Raw genomic sequence first — 19,776 nt, forward strand, 5'->3', positions numbered from 1 at the left:
CTCGTATGTAGTGATATATGCTCCTCATCTGAAGGACTTTGTCCTCTCTCTAGGAGGTTTTGTTACTGCTGTTTCTTTTTTAAGAAAAAATCTTATTTTAAGGAAACTGCTCACATTGAAACTTAAGGGTGTTAAGCTCACTGAAAATTTACCACACATACCATGTAGTCAAAGGAGCACTTCAGTTCCTTAAATGTTTATGACACTTAATTTAAGACTCTTATACCCTCCACTTTTATGGGTCTTATCAAATTTTCCTTTGCTCTGCATCAACAAATATTAAGCCTGATACAAGTGCCTCTTAACAATTGAATATAATAACACATTTCTTTTAAATGGCATGTATGGTTATGTGTAACACAAGAAATGTGCACATTGTAAAAAGGGTTATATCCTAAGGAGTTCTATTTGTTAAATCAATGTGTTAGATTAAACCTCTCAGTCAAAACAATTTTACAGTCAGATATGATTCATAACTCTATCTTTAGTCCAAAAAAAGGAAGTTTCATTTTATCTGTAGCATTATGCTTGAGAATAACCACAGTAAATTTTTACAGCCATACTGACAAATTCAAACTTTTTGTAATGATTACAATTCAATATTGTTTTAATTTTGCATATATTAATGGCTAGAACGTATTATGGAAATAGACTAAGAAAATAAAACCTTTTAAAGTAAATAATTATTCAAAGATAACTTTATTTCACATGCCCATGAAAGAGATCATAGATTGGAATAAGAACATTTGGAAGACTTTCAAAAGAGTACTAAAATTTAAGCTTGTATGAAACTCAATACCTTACTTGCGGCCATGCCTACTTTATTGAAAGGGTGGAATTAGCTTCCTCGGGTGATAGCCCAGTGATTGAAGAGAGCAGGGACCCTTTGTCTTAATTCTTGCTTTGCACTGAACAATAAGAACATTTAGAAGTATAATATACAGATAATATACAAATTTTATGGCAACAAGTTAAAACTTTTATATATTTTGATAATGATCAATAAGCATTGAAACCAAAAAATTTAGTCACTGATGTACATGTTGTTAGTGTTATGGGGAACTAGTTATGATTTGAAAATAAAAGTTAATGCTGCACATGCAATATCAAAGACTTCCAAAAGAGAGCAAAAATTTAAGCTTGTATGAAACTCTACACCTTACTCGTGGCCATGTTTACTTTACTGAAAGGTGTGGAATAAGTGTCCATGGGTGAGAGCGCGGTGATTAAATGGAGTAGGGACCCTAATTGGCTTTATTCTCGCCTTGCACTGAACATTAAGCAAAGTGAGAAGTACATTACACAATATTTATATGTACACATTTGTGGCTATGATTTAATACTTGTTTATATTTTTGATGATGACCAATAAGCATGGAATCCAAAAAATTCAGTAACTGATGTATATGTTGTTAGTGTTATGTAGTAGCTAGTTATGATTTGAAATTAAAAGTTAATGTTGCGCATGCAGTATGGCCTGGTTTACTTGCGTCAACTATTACTGTTTCTCGTATGAAGAGATAATTACGCTCCTCGTGTAAAGGACTGTCCTCTCTCTTGGAGATTTTGATGTATTTTTTTTTCAATAAAAAAACTCATTTTAAGGAAACTGTTCAAATTGAGACTTAAGGGTGTTAAGCTCGCTGAAAATTAACCACACATACCTTGAAATCAATTTAGCAATTTAATTTCTTACCTGTTTATCAGACTGAATTTAAGACTCTTATCCCCTTCGCTTGTATGTTCGTATCACATTTTCCTTTGCTCCGCATTAACCGATATTAAGCGTAATACAAATACTTAAAACAGTTGAATACAGTAAATAATATAAGATTAACCTCTTTGTACCTGCGATGTACACTCCATTTTCGAAGGGTAAAACTTTTGGAAACCAAGAAACGAAAATCATCCTCTGCTTTCTCGCATTTCATCCATTCATCTCCCGTTCACAACTTGTTTGTGGTTTCTTTTGGCATGATAGCACAGAAGCGCCCAAAGCAACTGTTCTTCCCTCAGGTTTGTTCAATCGCTGAGCAATCAATGCGCCTGCACTTATTTGCTCAGTAGATTCTACCCACATCGAAAAACCCTTCCGGGACCCTGGGCCCTCTGGAATATGTACATTACGCCCCTATGCGTTTGTTGCTTAGTGCGATCCTTCCTTCCTTTCTTCCGTTCTTTCTTTCCTCGATACCCCGAGCCTCGATTAAAGAAACGAGCCTCGATTAAAGAAACGAGCCTCGAAGTGATTCTATGACATGTGCCATTCAAAGTTTCTGACACGTGATCTCTGTTATCCGGACCGCTCCCTTGTCCAAGAGATTTTATGTTAATAGGAATAATAAAGCTGCGCAACGCTAAATCGCCCTCCACCAAACTCACGGATGGATTTTACCGGCGAAGGTTGAAATCTATGGTCTTAATATATAAGTAACTTCGTCGAAGTCCTCGGTGAGTACCTTTGCTCTTCACTATCACGCAATCGAAATATGACTGATCAAACTATTGAACGCCATACGCCAAGAGGATGACCTGATGTAGACTATTGATTGATAAACGATTCGCGTAAGTTTCAGGGCTGTAGGGTTTTCCGCTGATGAGTTATTCGCCCAAATGTCTGTCATAAATTTAATCTATAGAACCTAGTATGGGGACGCCATGTTGCTGCCTTTCCGACGGGCACCAACTTGGCGGCCATGAGGGAACGGCCATTTGTTATCTTGTTTAGCGACTAAAGGGATAAGTTATCCACTGTGAACTTGTAAACATTCATATAAATACATTTTCAAATGTTTCAAACGCTTCGGGAACAAAATATTACAAGATAGAATCATATTTTACATACGTTTCAGTTTTCCGGGCCGCCAGTGTCGAGTTACATAAAAATTACGAAATTAGATATGGCTTTATTTTTTCAAAATGGAGAACCCCACGGTGCTGAAACCTTTTCAAAGGGTTAATGCAAAGGAGGTCTTTCGTCGCTCGGAGTTAAAACTGAAATAGCTCTTTTAGTTTTAGATTATGGATTTTTGTGAAAACCGGCCATGGTTAGAAAAATGTTAAATGATGACATCGCCATGCTGTCGATCGGGTTATCATCATAGGCCGAGTTTCCATGATCGCTGCTCATGAACCAACCTTTCACTTTACTTTCAGATTTTTTAGCTGTATCTGGCTATTGGGAAACTGCTAAGTCACTGTCCACTCGGTGAGTACAAAATTTACCATGCTTTGGTATTATAACTAAAGAAGTCTGAGACATATTAAACTAAAACGCAAGCAATCGATAATAACCTGGTTGTTTCTCTTTCCGTATTAGAGAGTGTCTTGAGAAAGGACTTTTGATATGTTTTGTGAACTAATCCCAGTGCTAACCTGGGTGTTTTCTTAGAACATGGTTTTCATACACGTTCAGTAAATTTAGGCCCATAGGTATAAAAGCACTTCCTATTATTTCTGTCGGAGATGGCTTCCTCTGCTGAATACATTAGATCAGAAACAATTCTTTATGTAGCTTTATACAGCAAGAGTTTCAAAGAGGAGAATTTAGGATCAGTCAGCATTTAAAACAATCGTGTAATAATGTAGGAATACAATATTCTGACTTTCTGAAGCAGAACTGGACTCTGAACCTGAACTCTCTCGTGCCCCTGAGGTAAATAAATATTTGATGACATCTCGGTGTGGGTGTTTGTGTAGTTTCAGTTTTGAGGAAACTTTTCAGGAAAGAATACCTCAGTTTACATTGGTTTCGAGAATGAAAATTGAGTTATTTGTGAGTAGTACTGCTCCAGAAACATGGTTCCAAACCAACGTAATTGGATGAATAGGGAAATTATACCATAGCGAAGTAAGCAGAGACTATCACAACTGGCTTTGTAAGCAACATCGTAACTTAGATTGCTGCAGTTTTTTTAAACTTTTTCTGAATGTCATTTAATGATAGAATTGGTTGCCTTGAAGTCAATGATCTAAAATCCCTCAAACAAGCTCCCGAGTTCATTAAACAGCCCAAGCATTAAAAGGCTTGGTTCTAGATAACGTATGACGTTGGCATCAGTCGATCAAAGGCAATGAAAAGGTTAACGTTGTGGACTGTAGCTTAATGCTACACGATCAACACCACATATTAAGAGGATGCACATTTAATCTATTTGCCAGATGGACGTGAATCGACTGAAAATAAATAATAAAAATATCTAACTACAAATTAGAGTGAATTCGTATAACCCGTTTATTATTTGTTTATGAGTTTGTCACTAAACGCTAATAAGAAGAACAGTGAAAAACAGTTTATTCAAGTGCATCTTCACCGTTTCACTCTCACGATCACAAGTATAATACCGCAAAGCATGGCCTTAAAGTTCCGTTGATATGGTAGAGGTGACCAAAATGTGGACCGGAAGTAATAACAACAGAACAGATCACAACGATATCGTTACACTAGTACACTCTGGAGCAAAAAGGCCACCATCACTCGACGAATATCAGTACCATTTGCAGCATCGGTTGATTGAGAATTTTCACGACGAAAATTCAGTTCTATTTGAGTAACTACTCATTAACGTTCTTAAGAGAGGATGTCAGCATCCATCGAACAAATTTGAAATTCGATTTCACTCCTACTTTCATATTTTGTAGCCCAATATGTCCTAATAATTATGTTGTATTTTTTGTGAAAATATATTTTAGTTTTCGAGAAATTATTTTTTTCGTTCGACCGCTCAAATATGCAAATTTTCACCGTGAATATTACCCGAGTTGTGTGACCTCATGTAACGAATATACTTGACCTCCGGTATTTCTGTCAACATAATCCTTTGTTTTATCATCTAAACTTAATCCCCTGTCATTATTGAAGCTGGAAAAGTAATATTTATTTTTTTGGTGAATATTTTTGTCCGACATACTTTTCTTATGTCTAAAAGTAGCATCAAAACAAAGATAGTTTTAACAATGACCGATATGACAGAATCTATTGAGCTTCAAGCTTTCAAAAGACAAAAGGATGGTTATAAAGGTACTGTAAAAATTTTACTTGTGTATTTTTGTTGTTCTTTCTTGAGGCGAACTCAAAGTATGGCAAAATTTACTTGCTAGCGATTATGAAATGTACATGGTGTGCCTAATTGTCACTACCGTTTACTGGCATAACTCGCCACAATTTGTAAGAAAATCTAACGTAACACTCTTACCTTGTTTATTTATGATTTTATTAGCTGTTTCGATTATTATATTGCGCCTGGGTATTACTTTTTGACAGAAGCCCTGGTTTTGCGTTGTGTTTCCACTCCCCCATTTATATTTTAAGTTAGTCACGCAATAATTGCTCCCGACACTGATGAATATTTATCCTGAATTAAAAATATTAGAATAAGTACTTTTTGCGGTGACTAATCGTTGTTTCAGTGGCAGCGAAGCAGTTAAAAGCGGGTTGTAGCTTCAACGCTATTGTAATTTATAGTATTCAGACAGGAGACTGAGCAAAGCGTGATGCTCTGGGAATAAAAACTTTTAGGGGCCTTTTACATGATATCAGAATGAGTTTTGTTCAAGAACGAGTTTATACCGGTTGCCACATGATACCAGAGTAAAATTTTTTTCGAAACGAGTCATTTCAGAATGAATAAAGGGGTAAGTTTCTAAAGAAACTGTGGTGCTGCGTCGGTGGGAGAATAAAGCAGGTAATTTAGTGTTAACAACTGGGTTGAAAACGTAAATTAGCCCCCGTAAAGGGTAAAAAAGCTGACGTTTCGAGCGTTAGCCCTTCGTCAGAGTGATTAGAGGAATTGTGGGTTGTGTGTGGATTTATACGCAGAAAGTGGAGCTACGCCATTGGTGGGAATATGGTGACGAGAAAACAGGAATAAATTAGTTGAATAAAAAGCTCTCGTTGATTCCGTGGGGATTAAGGGTGCCGATTTGGAATATAAATTTTTGTTCTAGTGTTTTACGGCTTTCCGAACTGCCTAGATGTAAGGAAAGGCCGCAAACTGCCATATGCTGTTTAGAATGATTAGGTAAGTCTCATGTAAGATGAGACACTTTTGCAACAGAGCCAAATCAACAAATCAGTATGTAGCTTGGCAATCAAATTGACTTTTGTAACCGTTCTTTGACTTCCGCCGGCAAAGGAATTATCGATGGATTGGGATATTTTAGTTTTCTTAATGCAGTAATTCCTGAAAGATTTTTCCAGATATCAAGCAAAGAGGAAAAAAACCCGTCTCTTGGTATTTCGGAGGTTGACTCATCTTTGAATTTATACGTGTCACGCTTGTCATGTAACCGATATATAGAGATTACTTCATGGAAAATGCGCGCGTACGATTTTTATTCACGAGTTGTGTTGTATCAGAAAACTCACTCGTTCGCTGCGCTCACTCGTTCGTTTTCTGATACGTATCAACGAGTGAATGAAAATCGTACAAAGCATTTTCCAAGCTGTAATGTGTTTATTTCATAGGTGCTGAGATTTTTTCGTGTTGTCTTTGGTAGACAAATAGCACAAATGGGGCGATGAAAAGCGTAAAAAGTAGTTTAAAAATTTCTCAACAACAAGTTAATAAAAGTGCATAAAGTTCATAACACTTAAGCTTACCTGTGTTCATCAGATATCAATCAAGTTCAATGTCTATTAATATTATAATAAAGGAAGCCATGCCAACGAGCAAACCCTTCTCGTACAATATCTTTAACTCTTCGGTTGTCAAAGCTACCGATGCTTTCGGTTTATTCCCTGTTCCTTGCTTCTTTAGCTGCTTTTGCTTGGATTGAAGAACTTTTCTGGTTTTCTCAAAGACCAAGTCGTTGATTATGCTGGCAGAATAGCCCTTTTTCTTCAAATGTCGTTCGAAGCTGGCCATTAAACTTCGAAGCGAAGTCGGCTCGTACTCGTTGCCATCTTTAGTGCGTACGTAGATAATAAATTTGCTAATGAATTCATTCAACTCAACCGCTAGAATATCTTCAATTTTCCTGTCTTCGTCCTTCGTTTTCAAAAATCTTTCAAGCAATCTTACATCTCTTTCAGTTTTTTGAGCGGTATTTTTGTTTTCGTGTTCTAAAATGAATTCTTCAACTGAGTAAACAGAAGCTTTCATTCATCATTAGTGAAATTTCGTCGTTCGCGTTGCTGATTGGACGAACGATAATTTTTCACGGTGAAATTTTGTCGTTCGTACTCCTGATTGGCTACATTTAGAATCAGTACGAATTTTATTCACTACGATTTTTGTGGGTAAATCTCAGTACCTATGAAATAAAATAAGATGGAGAAACTATATGAACTAGAACTCAAATCTGGCTAGAATGTGGTAAGGCATAACGTGATCATCGAAACAGCTGATAAAATCATAAATAAACAAGGTAAGAGTGTTATGTTAGATTTTTCTCACAAATTGTAGTGATTTATGCCAGTAGACAGTGGCGACAAGTAGGAACATCATATACATTTCATAGTCGCTAGCCAAGTAAATTTTGCCGGACTTTGAGTTCGTCTCAAGATAGAACAACACAAATACGCAAGGAAATTTTTACAGTAACTTTATAACTATCATTTTGTCTTTTAAAAGCTTGAAGCTCAATAGATTCTGTCATATCAGTCACTGTTAAAACTGTCTTTGTTTTAATGCTACTTTTCGACATAAGAAAAGTATGTCGGACAAAAATATTCACCAAAAAACAAATATTACTTTGTCAGCTTCAATAATGACAGGGGTTAAGTTTAGATGATAAAACAAATGATTGTGTTGACAGAAATACCGAAGGTCAAGTATATTCGTTACATGAGGTCACACAACTCGGGTAATATTCACGGTGAAAATTTGCATATTTGAGCGGTCGAACGAAAATATCATTTCTCGAAAACTAAAATATATTTTCACAAAAAAACTACACCACAATTACAAGGACATATTGGGCTACAATATATGAAAGTAGAAGTGAAAGCAAATTTTGGGTGACTTGCCGCTGTTTGTCTGATGCATGCTGACAGTTGTTCTTAAGAGGCTGTCTCTCTTATTTCCACCCGGTCAATTTTGCGTCAAAAATAATTTTTCCTGAAACTCTGTCAACAGAGAGACTTTACCTAGGAAAGAACTAAATTAGATTTGGTTTGATTCGAAATAATTTTCTGACTGCATTAGGGGCCATAATTATTTTCCAGTCCGTAGGGACAGTCGCAACGTCTCGAAAATTGAAAAATGGGCATATTTTGTAACATTGTAAAATATTTGATTCGCATAGTTAAGCCACAGAATTTATATCAGATTGCTTAAAAACCTTTCTAGTTTGCCAAGAAAGTTAGAATTTGCCCTTTCAATGTATTTGAAAAGGCGAATTTTAGCATATTCTGACCACTAGAAATCGCCATCGGCCCATGGCCGTAAATAACCTTTATTTAGACGTTAAGTTTTGGGATTTGGGACCTGGTTGACGATTCTATCCTACACAGCCGTTAAGTTTAGACCTTTATAGGTAAAAATATGCAAAAACCCCCATACGTTTTCGATTTTTCAAAAGTTATGACCGTTTGAACCAGCACATGTACGAGCATTGGCGATTTTTTCGCCTACACCAAAATCGAACCACTGGAGCAGATTTCGTCATAAATACAGCTTACCCGCTTTGCAGCCCGGCTTCATGGCTCACTTCAGAATTTTTCTAATGACCTAATTAGTGAAATCCATGATAACTTCAACAAATAGCTAGGTGTTGCCTTCGAAAAGTAGGCGGCATCCATCGTGATTCGTGGTGTCAAAACAAATGTCGGAATTGGCCACATTTCGCGGTGAATCACCCATTTAACATCGCTGCAGAGCTGAATTTTTTCCAAAATCAGAATATAAACTCTCCATATCGCCAAGCTTCGCATTTAAATTCCGCTCACAATGCCGCCGAAGGTAGACGTGAAAACTCTCGCGGGAAAACTGGACAATGCCGTCAAACTCTTTTACGAATTAATGGAAGAATTCTAAACAATTTTCTCCGTAAAACCGGGACTAAAAACACTTGAAGCAGCATTCAGTTTAGTAGAAACCAAGTACAGGCTGATCAAGAAACAGCAGGAAACAATTCTGGATAGACTGGTCGACGAAGGCACTGGCCCAGAAGACGAACTCGTGTTAGCAACAAAGAAAGCTGGAGACAAAACCAAAGCTGATTTCCTTCAAATCACTTTAAAGTTTGCTGCATATCAAAAGGAACAAAACTCCTCAGAAAATTCTAACAATGCGACAACTCTGGAAGCGCTAACATTATCAATGTCGTCCATTGTGACGGTGTGTTAGGACATTAATGTACCAAAGGTTCCAAACCTCGATATTTTATTACAATAAATAACGGATGAAGGTTATGACAAAATCCATTGATATGGATCGGAGATTCGAAATCTGTAAAGTAATGCGTTAACAAATTAGTTTCAGTTCATATCGATAATATCAAAAGAAATCAAGGTAAATATTTACCCATTGGTTCTAGGTGTCCATAACACTGTCCAGCGATAGAAAATCTTAACAATTATATCTGTTACGTCATCAAATTATAATGCGCAAAGAAATTAGAATTTTGCGCAATACACTCCCCGCCGGCAATTATAGACTGTTTAAAGTTTTCGGTAAAAATCATTTCAGAATTACACATAATAGTTCAGAGTTATTATTGCCAAAATGTTTTGAGATAGTTCATTTGTCTTCTGATGCAGGTAGGATAGTTACCAGCTTGTTAACTGGCCGTTCGATAGTTGTAAAGCCTTTCCCTTTGTATTCGGTCACTTTTTCGCCAGGCTTGGGATTTTTGTATTCGACGAGGGCTCGTCTGACCTTCCCGTCTTCCCCTTTGTAAACTTTTGATATTTTCCCAAGTTTCCATTGTCCTCTTTTCGCGTTAGAATCTTGGATAAGAACAATGTCATCAATTTCAAGGTTTCTCTGGGCCGTGTGCCATTTTTGTTGGACTAATAAGCTTGGAAAGTAGTCTCGAGTCCATTTCCGCCAAAATGAGTCAGTTAGTTGTTGTACAAGTTCAAAGCGCTGTTTGATGTTGGACGGCTCTTTGAAAGGTCCACTTGGTACTCTTGATGTTGCGCTACCAAGGAGGAGGTCATTGGGACAAAGATAGGTATCATCTGTTGATGTAGGATGTCTACCGATTGGTCGTTCATTTACAAGATTTGCCGCTTCGTAACAAATGGTTTGTAACTCGGAGAAGGTTAGAACGCTTTCACCAATAGCTAATGTGATTGCTTTTTTCACGGATTTAATAAGTGCTTCCGATACACCGTTTTGCCAGGGGGCATCTGCTGATGAGAACTTCCATTCAAATCCTTCCATTACTCCGAACTCTAATAGCTGTAGACGTCGGCGGTGCAGAAAATGGCCGATAACATCGGATCAAAACCGTCAAACTCAAGTTTACAACGACTACCTGTACCAGTATGGGACGGAACTCGCAGAACCTATGCCACGTGGAAAAAGGAGTTCAGCCATTGGATGAAGAAATACGGTCAGGATAAAGATGAACAATTGCAACGTTTTCGAAATGCAATGCCGAAAGGATCGTTCTGGACCGACCAAGTAAAAACTTGTAAAACCATTGACAGCGCGTGGATCATTTTGGATACAGAGTTCGCAGACAGACGAAAACTAATGGACGAACTGCACACCGAGATTAATAATCTTAAAGCAGTAAAACGAGATTCTAAGTCCCTAACGCATTTCGCTACGACAATAGCCTGTTATGTAAGTGACATGGAAGATAATATTGGGTGTCCTGTGCTGGAGTCAGTTGAAGCGCCGTTCCTCATGCCCCAGCTTCTGTCCAAACTCGATCCAAGTGACAATTCAGATTTTGGTAGAGAAATGAAAAGAGAAGGAAAAGGAGAAACCGTGAGCAATCTAATCACCTGGTTACATCAAGAAGCGAGTATTCGTTCCCGAGGGAAAGCGAACACCAACACAGTGGAAAGAAACGAAATTTGCCGAGACAAAAGTCCCAAAAAGACTGAAAATAACGCCGCTAACAGCGAGGATTCTGACGATGAAACATGTCCTCTTGGCTGTAAGACCAAACATCACCTGGCTGCATGTCCTAAGTTTCAGATTCTAACAGTCAATCAAAGGTGGGAGGTTGTAAAGCAACATTGGCGATGTCGCAAGTGTCTGAGAGCGCATCACACAAACGATTGCAAGAAACCAGACGGATCAACCTGCGACAAATGTAGAAAAAACCATCACCGGTGCCTACATAATGAGAAGACTGGAGAAACTAACACAAGTTTGAATCCCAAAGCACCACCGTTTCAAAGTCAGTTCCAAGGGCCCACACCTACATCGAATGGTAACATCCAGGGGAATGCTGTGTACCAGAAAAGCAAGTTGAAACCTGTTACTGGACTTTGCCCTGTGCAAAAAGTTAAAGTCATGGACCAAAATGGAAACTTTATCGAAGTTCTCGCCATGTTGGACTCCGGGTCTAACACAAGCCTACTCTCCAAAAGTGCAGCTGGTCGACTTGGCTTAAATGGAGCAGCAACACGTCTCACTATGAATCTGGCGGGTGGAAAGAAGAAAAGCGAACCTTCTGAGATAATCGATGTCACGGTTGCCTCGCCCTCTGACGAAGATATTACGAAGACCCTTCAAGTGTATACCGTAACTAGACCTTGCAGTAGTGCCAAAACAATTTCTAAGGAGTCAGTGAGACAATACAGCCATTTGAAGAACGTTTCCGATAAAATACATCTCTCGGGTGGTGCCATAGGTCTCCTTATTGGCACAGACTTCGTAGAGGCCTTCATTGATATTCACACAGTGTCCGGAGAACCTGGAGAGCCCATCGGGAAAAGAAACTGTTTTGGATGGTACGTTCTGGGACAGTTCGAGTCAAGCGGCTCCACTCTATCTGAAATTCAGTCAATAGAAGTAGGGAAAGTGAGTGTCGAGGAAGATATCAAGAAACTTCTGCACCAAGACCTCCTTGGAGTCAAACCAACCAAACTCTGTACTTGCACTGAAAACGTGTTACGTGAGAGCAAGTTCGTGAAGTCCCTCGCAGCTTCAACTACCTTGGTCGACGGGAGAATACAAGTGAAGATGCCCTGGAAAGAAGGAGGGCCTCCAAAACAAAGCAACTACGACATCGCTCTGAAAGGATGCTCTCCGCTGAAAGGGGGTTTATGAAAAAGGGTTGCTTCGAGGTCGTAAAAGAGGAAGTGCAAAAGTTGTTAGACCAGAACTTTATCACAATGATTCCACCTGAACAAATTGCTCATGATAAACCCGAATGGTACCTCCCATTGCAAGCAGTGTTTACACCAGAAAGAACTACAAAAGTTCGACTAGTCTTTGATTCATCTTCAAAAGGTCATGATGGATTGTCCCTCAACGATTACCTTGAGAAAGGACCTAACTTCATCAATAGTCTTCTGGATGTACTGGCAGCATGACGATGGGACGAAGTGGCGTTCACTGGTGACGTTCGTAAAATGTTCAACCAAATCCTGAGGATCAGGTGTACCACAGGTTTCTTTGGAGGAGCAACACACGTGACAAACCAACTGTTTACCAGTGGCTAAGACTGAACTTTGGTGATAAACCGGCCCCTGACGTCGCAACTAACGCTATCAACACGCTAGCCAAGCTTTCGAACGCAGAATTCCCGGAAGCCGCAGAACTCCGACAGCATGTGTAGGTGGATGACATCGGTGGCTCCAGAGAAACAGTAACCAAGGCAAAGCAGATTATCAGCCACATCGACGCTGTCCTCGTGAAAGGCAACTTCCAGATCAAAACTTGGCATTCCAATGAGGCAGAAATCGACCAATCCAACGGTGAACGGTTCACGGATCTTCTCGGCCTAAGCTGGGATAAACAGCTAGACACGTTCACCTTCAAAAAGAATGACCTCGGAGAACTGGATGTCCTGACAAAGAGGCGCTGTTTAGGTCTTGTTGGTCAGTTATGGGACCCCATCGGTCTTATGCTGCCCGTCGCAATCAAGTTCAGAATTGACCTGCAAGGATTATGAAGTTCAGGTTACAGCCGGGGCGACATCCTTCCCGAGAGTATTCAGCAAACATGGTTAGAGAATGTCCAGGCCATAAATGATCTCCTGTCATTTCAGTTTGACCGCAAGCTAAAACCAAACAACGCAGTGGGCGTGCCTCAAATTCACGGATTCTCCGATGGTGGTGAGCAGGCTAATGGTGCGGTCATCTTCCTACGGTGGAAACTTGCTGGCAGAGACTATCGTAGTGTTCCAGTCACGATAAAGGCTTTCGTCGCACCTCTGAAGAAGAAGTGGAGTCAATTTCACGTCAACGAAGACAGCTTGGATAAGAAACTGGTAGCAAAGAAGGATGAAGATAGCTTTTTTCGTGCGCATGGTCGACTTGAAGATGTCAGATGTCTCCCGGAAGAGTTGAGAAAACCTATCATCTTGCCAAAAGACCACCCCTTTGTGATCTTGCTTCTGCGTGACCTCCACGAACGACGTGGGCATTGTGGCTATAAGAGTTTAATCCACGAGGCCAGAAAAAGATTCTGGATCATTGGACTCCGCAGAATGGCTAAGACCGTCACCTCAAAGTGTGTCATATGCAGAAACTTACGGAAAAGGCCTCTCAACCAGCTCATGGGACAGATTCCAGACCTAAGAGTAGCAGCTGGCTTCCCGGCATTCTCAAACACTGCTATGGACATGTTTGGGCCAGTACAGATCAAGCTCGGTCGCAAAACTCTGAAAGAGGCACAAGTGATCATCTTCGCTTGCATGACATCACGTGCGATCCATCTTGAGCTGGTCACCGATAAAACTTCAGACGCATTCTTAATGGCCTTTCGACGGTTTGCCTGCCTACGCAGACACCCTAATGTTTGCTGGTCAGACCGTGGTACAAATTTCGTGGGTGCCCAAGGCTACCTAAAGGAAATCACGCAGAACTGGGATATTCCTGGGGTAAAGAGTGTCCTCTCTGATAAATTTAGCTGCGAGCTCAGATGGGAATGGAATTACTCAGGAGCACCCAAAACAGAGTTGCTGATTTCTGGAGGAGCTGGATGAAGTATTTCGCCCCAAACTTGTTACCAAGGAACAAGTGGTTTCGCGTGCGAGATAACATCCAGATCGGTGATCTTGTATTGGAGCTGGACCCCAAACACAAAAGATGTGAATGGAAAGTGGCGCGTATTGTAGGCACATATACTGGAAACGACGGACTTGTCCGAAAAGTGAGAATCAAGACAAGAGACGGAGAGTATGACAGACCAATTCACAAGTTATGTCTCATAGCCACTCAAGACGAACTGAATGCGGATTACTCAAGCTAGTCGATAGTAGAAATGGACTCTAACACCATTTTCTGACACTTCTTTATTGAACATTGAACACTTAAGCCATTATAGTCGTTGCTCAATTAGAACTAATTATTTAGACCTAATTTCCGCACTGGGGCGGAGTGATTTGCATTTCTCAAGCCGTTTGTCATTTTTTTTGTGAATATTTAATTATCTTAGCGCAACGCGGCAAAAATAGATCAGGTGACTAATTATTTAAAAACCTAGAAGTTCGTTACGCAACTTACATTTCAAAAGTGTCACCACAGATCGCACTTCGAAGCTTACTAGCCGCATATGGAACACAAATTGCAAGTATAATATTTTTCCCGTCGCTTCAACCGAAATCGACATGTGTAATAACCTTCTTTGTCATATTAATTTAATTTTTCAGTTGACTATACTACTACAAGTGCAAATAAATTCCATGTACGGTCATGTACGCAAAAATCAGTTAGTGGTGAAATCTTCAACATAAAGTAGCCCTTCAATCACAGGAGCGAATCAGCCAGTATTTGTGATCCACACCAGCCTATGCAAGCTGTCGCTTCAGCTGGTCCGTGTAGACACAGATTTAGGCATCCTGGTGTCGTTTATGCGCAAGACATGGCGGACTCAGTGGGGGTGTCGATGTGCAGCATAGCCTCGATATTTTAGCAGTCCAGCCCATTCTAGAACCTCGACGTTGGTGACGCAGTCCTGCCAGTGTATTCCCATGATGGAGCGCAAGCACCTCTGGCTGGCGGAAGTGTTCCAGTAGCTGTATGTGCTTTCGGTACAGCACCCAGGTTTCCGCAGCATACAGAAGAGTGCTGATGACGACTGCCACGTAAACTCTGACTTTGGTCATTAAGTGAAGTGAGTGGTTCTGCCACACTCTGTGCTGGAGGTGACCAAAGGAGCTGCTGGCTTTGGTGAGACGGTGGTCCACGTCTTTGGTATTAGAGGCGTCATTGGAGATTATATTGCCGAGGTATGTAAACTGCTCCAGTGAGTTGAGTGGGTGGCTGTTGACGGTGATCTGGGGTGGGTTGTACACTGCGTTTGGGGAATTCTGGTAAAGGACCTCTGTCTTCTTCAGGCTGATAGTCAGACCGAATGCTGGAGCAGCCTTTGTGAATCGAAGTGATCAACCACTGTTTGGAAAGCGTCCTCTGGGTGTGCCAAAATTACACAGTCGTCAGCAAAGGGCAGCTCAAGGATCAGCTCCTTGGTCGTCTTGATACTGGCGAGGAGGCGACAGAGATCGAAGTCACTTCCGTCGGTTCAGAACCTGATGTAGATGCCTTCGGTCAGTTCTTCCTTAGCCTCTCTCAGCATCAAGCCAAAGAAGATGGCAAAGAGTTTAGGTGCCAGCACGCAGCCTTTTTTCACGCCATTTCCGATGGGGAAGGGGTCCGACAGGTTGCTGCTATGATTGATTTGACCCTGCTGGCCTCTATGGAGTTGCTGAACGATGGTGAGGAACTTTAGTGGGCAATGTAGTTTGCCAAGGATCTTCCAGAGGCCGCATTAGCTGGCCGTGTGGAAGGCCTTGGTCAGATCAATGAAGGGTACATACAGGTTCATTTTCTGTTACCTGCACTTCTCCTGTAACTGATGTAGCACAAAGATCATGTCGACATTGCTTCTGTTGGCGCGGTAGCTGCACTGACTCTTAGAGAGGTTTTGCTTGGCGATAATAGGGATGAGCCGGTCTAAGAGCACCCTGGCCAGTATCTTGTCCACTATGGAGAGGAGGGTGATGCCTCTGTAGCTGGAGCAGTCAGATATGTCTCCTTTATTCTTGTAGAGGGAGACAATGACTGCATCTCTGAGGTCCTGTGGTACCTCTCCACTCTCCAGCAGGAAGTGAACAGCGTAATGAGTCGTTTAACGACAGTGACTCCCTCAGCTATGTACACCTCTGCCGGGATTCCATAAACAGCTGAAGCTCAGCCTGGCCGCAGCTAGGCAATGGCCACCTTAATCTCTGCCTCTGTAGGTGGGTTGTCTTTTTTCTAGCTTTACGTTCTGCTGAGGGATTTTCTCAATGGAGGCCTCCCAAATGGAGCGTCTGTCTCCAAAGAGACTGGAGTAGTGCTCTGTCCAACGATGGAGGGTGGAGACCCCATCAGTCGATATTGCAGAGCCATCAGACGAGCGCAGGGGAGCTTAGACCTGGTACGTTAGGCCGTATACAGCACGCAAAGCTTCGTAGAAGGCTTTGGAGCTACCAATGTCGGCGTAGAACTGTATCTTTTCAGCCAGATCGAGCCACCATTTGTTCCGAATCTCTCTGAGTCCTGACTGCACATCACTGCACACTATCCTGTATGCTGTCTTGGTAGCATGGTCATCCAGCTTGGAGAGAAGCTTTATATGACAGGACGTTTGGCCTGGAGAAGCTTTTGGATTTCGGCATCAATCTCGTTAAACCAGTCCCTGTGCTTTCTCGTGGAGGGGCCGCCTACTTTCTCAGCAAATTCCTGGAGAATGTTCTCAGCTGCTACCACTGATGCTCGAGATCTGTCACCCGGATTGGCAGTTCCTCCTTTTCTTATCTGGCCTGCAGCTCCCCTTTAAATTAAATTTTCCTCGATAGTAGCCTGTTGATGTCAAGCTTCGCTTGATGTTGAACCAGACTTTGGTCTAAACCAGCCTGTGATCTGTGTTGCAGTTGGCACTGGCCATGACTCTGGTGTGTAAGGGGTGCCTGTGTTTGGAGCGTGGGTGTTGCCAGTTCGTCTTGAATTTGGCCTTCTGCTGGAACAGGAAGTTGGTGATTATCAATCGCTGTTCTGCACACAGCTCCAGAAGCATGCACCCAGTGACGGAGTTGCCGACTCCATGGCTTCCCAGAACTCCTGGCCATGCAGTGTGGTTTCGTCCATGATGATGAGCTTGTCCCCGCTGTCCACTTTCTAGAGGAGGGACCTTACATCGCTGTAGAAGGCCTCTTTGGTCGCAGGGTCTGCCATGAGTATGGGAGCGTACACACTGATGATGGTGGCGAATTGATTGCCCTGGAGGACAAGGCAGAGGGACATGAGGCAATCCAAGTATCCCACGGGGATGCTCATCAGCTTGCTGGCCAGCATGTTCTTCAACATGGAGCTTACTGGGGACAGCCGATGATCCCCTGTGCTTTTACCACACCAGTAGGAGGTGTATCCTGCTCTGTGCTCCGTGAGTGACCCCTGTTCGGCTCCACGAAGGATAAGCTGAGCTTAAACCTGTCACGCCATCTACCAAATTGTACTATGTTCGACCACTTCCCGGACTACTCTCTACCTTTATTTCGTTGATTGAAAGTGAAATTTCGGAACAAGCAAGCCGACAAGTAGCATCAGAAGAACGAACAAAGGTTTGTAAAAATGCTGAGCGCCTCAATCGACGTTAGTATAGCGTAAGCAGAGACAAAAATCCTCAAAGAGAAAACGAGATAGATTGTCCGAGTTTTGAAGGTTTTCACACTCAGTTAGATTGCAAGCGTACGGTAATAAAAATCAAACGCAGCTAACACTTATATTATGATAGTATACATACAGTTTGATGTTTAAAATCAAAACAGGAATGATGAAAAATATAACCAAACTGGCATAACTGTTAAAATTCATACCAATCATGATGGTGTCAGAGCGACTGCAATCATGCTGAGGTCCATCGCGGCTAGCTTATCATGGCCATCTCCGGTGAACGCAGTGAAGCAAATTACATTGTCCGTCATTCGCGTAAACAACTGAGGGCTTGCTCTGATATCCTTTTAGATGCGTTGAGTGGAAGGCTGCATCAGTCACAGCAGTCGAGTTTGACGGCGTTGTCATTCCGAGTAATCTTCATGTTCCTGTGAATTCGGCTGTCGTTCATTCATAAACATACACCTTGAGCAGTCACTGCTCAAAATGTAAGTGTTATTTCCTAGAAACAAGTTGTTTCTAAGAAATAACACTTGCAAATTGTTTCTAAGAAACATTTTTTGATTTACAGAACATATCAATGTCAGATTCTGTATTAAGACTAAAAATACCAGCTGAAGTGTAGAAATCGAGGAAAAAAATACATGGTTAAATTGCACTTAATCATTTATCTTCCAGAGATGATATACATTCCAGCCCACATTTCACCTACTTTGTGCCTTGGGAGGACATTTAATAATGAAACATTGAGCGCATGCGCGGACCTACCGTCAAGCAATGATAAACCACCTAAATCGATGAACATCAACAAATTCTCCTTTAAGTACCAAGTGGTAAAAAGCAAGAAAGATATCAATGACTTACTGGACATATCTGGTGAGCTGTCCTTACGAATCAAAGCCAATCTACTGAAAGTGGAAGGGGCAGGGCAATATATTAAAGAGAACAAAGTCCAAGAAGGAAGGACGAACCTTCTGGCCGTCATGAAATGTACCACGGTAATGTATATTTTTCCTTGAAAACCCGATGCCGACATTTGTAAATCTTCAGCTATACCAAAGCTTTTAAAGATTGCAATGAAAAATATTGATAACCAAACCAACCTTGCCCTTGGTTAAGTGACTAATAATCTCTTAGCTCATGGTCGCTGCATTAGTCCTATTGTGATACTGTCGATTAAATATTTGTTACTAGCCAACATAAAAGCGGTTTCTTTGATTTCGCTAAGAAGCTACGAAAAATCCTAACAGAGGCCGTCGCCTCATTTCTAAAACGAAAAACAGTTTGCTTAGTGGTATACCTACTTAATATATATAATAACGGAGAACGGTCTCAATTACAGAGAAGTGTATTTGAACATGAGCCTTATGGACAGGGAGAATGAAGACTAGATAATCATGCAGCTTTTTCTCAATAAAACTAAACGTTTGAGTATAAGCCAGAGAAAAAGGGAGATCTGGCGACTAACATCTAAGGATTGCGTATTGAGACTAATTCAAATATTGTTGATCAGACTTCAGAATTAATCAAATACTCGAAGATGTGCCAAAATAGTATGGAGAGCATGCATATTGATGTTAGGATGTAAAGGGCAAAGCTAAAGCTTTTCCAAGTTTAAAAATATTACTCTACAACTAAATTGATGATGCCACTTGTATTGTCATGAGCTTTGGACTTCAATTACTCGAGAATGTGCCAAAATAAATGACGTTTACCATGTCAATCCCTTAGCTTGTTGAGACAATCGAAGGTTCATTGAAGGTTAGAGATGACGTTAGCAGTGGTGAATTTCTTCATTCACTCGGTACTCACTACGTAAGGAGTGTTACGTATGGAGTCGAAATGGTTGCCAGCCTGACATTCAAGTCATCATCACAGTCATCAAGGTACGTCCAACAGTGATATTTACCCTAAATAACGAGTTTTTTTAGGTAAAGACCTCTTCTTATGCTTTCAGAGGCTGTTTTTGCCCGTATGAAACGAGTTTTTAACCTGAAATTTGAAGCTTCCGGCAGCAGATGGATTTTCATAATAAGAAAAACCAT

At 40.9% G+C, this 19,776-nt stretch overlaps 3 protein-coding genes across 3 annotated transcripts in view; 2 read left to right on the forward strand and 1 right to left on the reverse strand.

Moving 5' to 3' along the window:
- The first annotated feature begins 2,321 nt into the window (after positions 1-2,321).
- The window catches only part of LOC136278161 (uncharacterized), a 27,601-nt gene continuing 10,146 nt past the window's right edge, over positions 2,322-19,776 (forward strand). Inside the window, exons 1-4 of the mRNA XM_066161548.1 lie at positions 2,322-2,451; positions 3,157-3,208; positions 18,410-18,729; positions 19,463-19,617. Of these exons, the coding sequence (XP_066017645.1) occupies positions 18,412-18,729; positions 19,463-19,617 (473 nt within the window). The 5' untranslated portion in view covers positions 2,322-2,451; positions 3,157-3,208; positions 18,410-18,411. The remainder of the gene's footprint in view (positions 2,452-3,156; positions 3,209-18,409; positions 18,730-19,462; positions 19,618-19,776) is intronic.
- On the reverse strand, positions 9,684-10,331 carry LOC136279374 (uncharacterized). Its single transcript, XM_066163048.1, has one exon. It carries the CDS (start codon positions 10,329-10,331, stop codon positions 9,684-9,686), a length of 648 nt encoding a protein of 215 aa, XP_066019145.1.
- LOC136279377 (uncharacterized) lies at positions 10,374-12,179 on the forward strand. Its single transcript, XM_066163049.1, has one exon. The coding sequence runs from the start codon at positions 10,374-10,376 to the stop codon at positions 12,177-12,179; it is 1,806 nt and encodes a 601-aa protein (XP_066019146.1).

This window comes from Pocillopora verrucosa, chromosome 1 (genome assembly GCF_036669915.1).
Source record: "Pocillopora verrucosa isolate sample1 chromosome 1, ASM3666991v2, whole genome shotgun sequence".
Taxonomy (NCBI): Eukaryota; Metazoa; Cnidaria; class Anthozoa; order Scleractinia; family Pocilloporidae; genus Pocillopora; species Pocillopora verrucosa.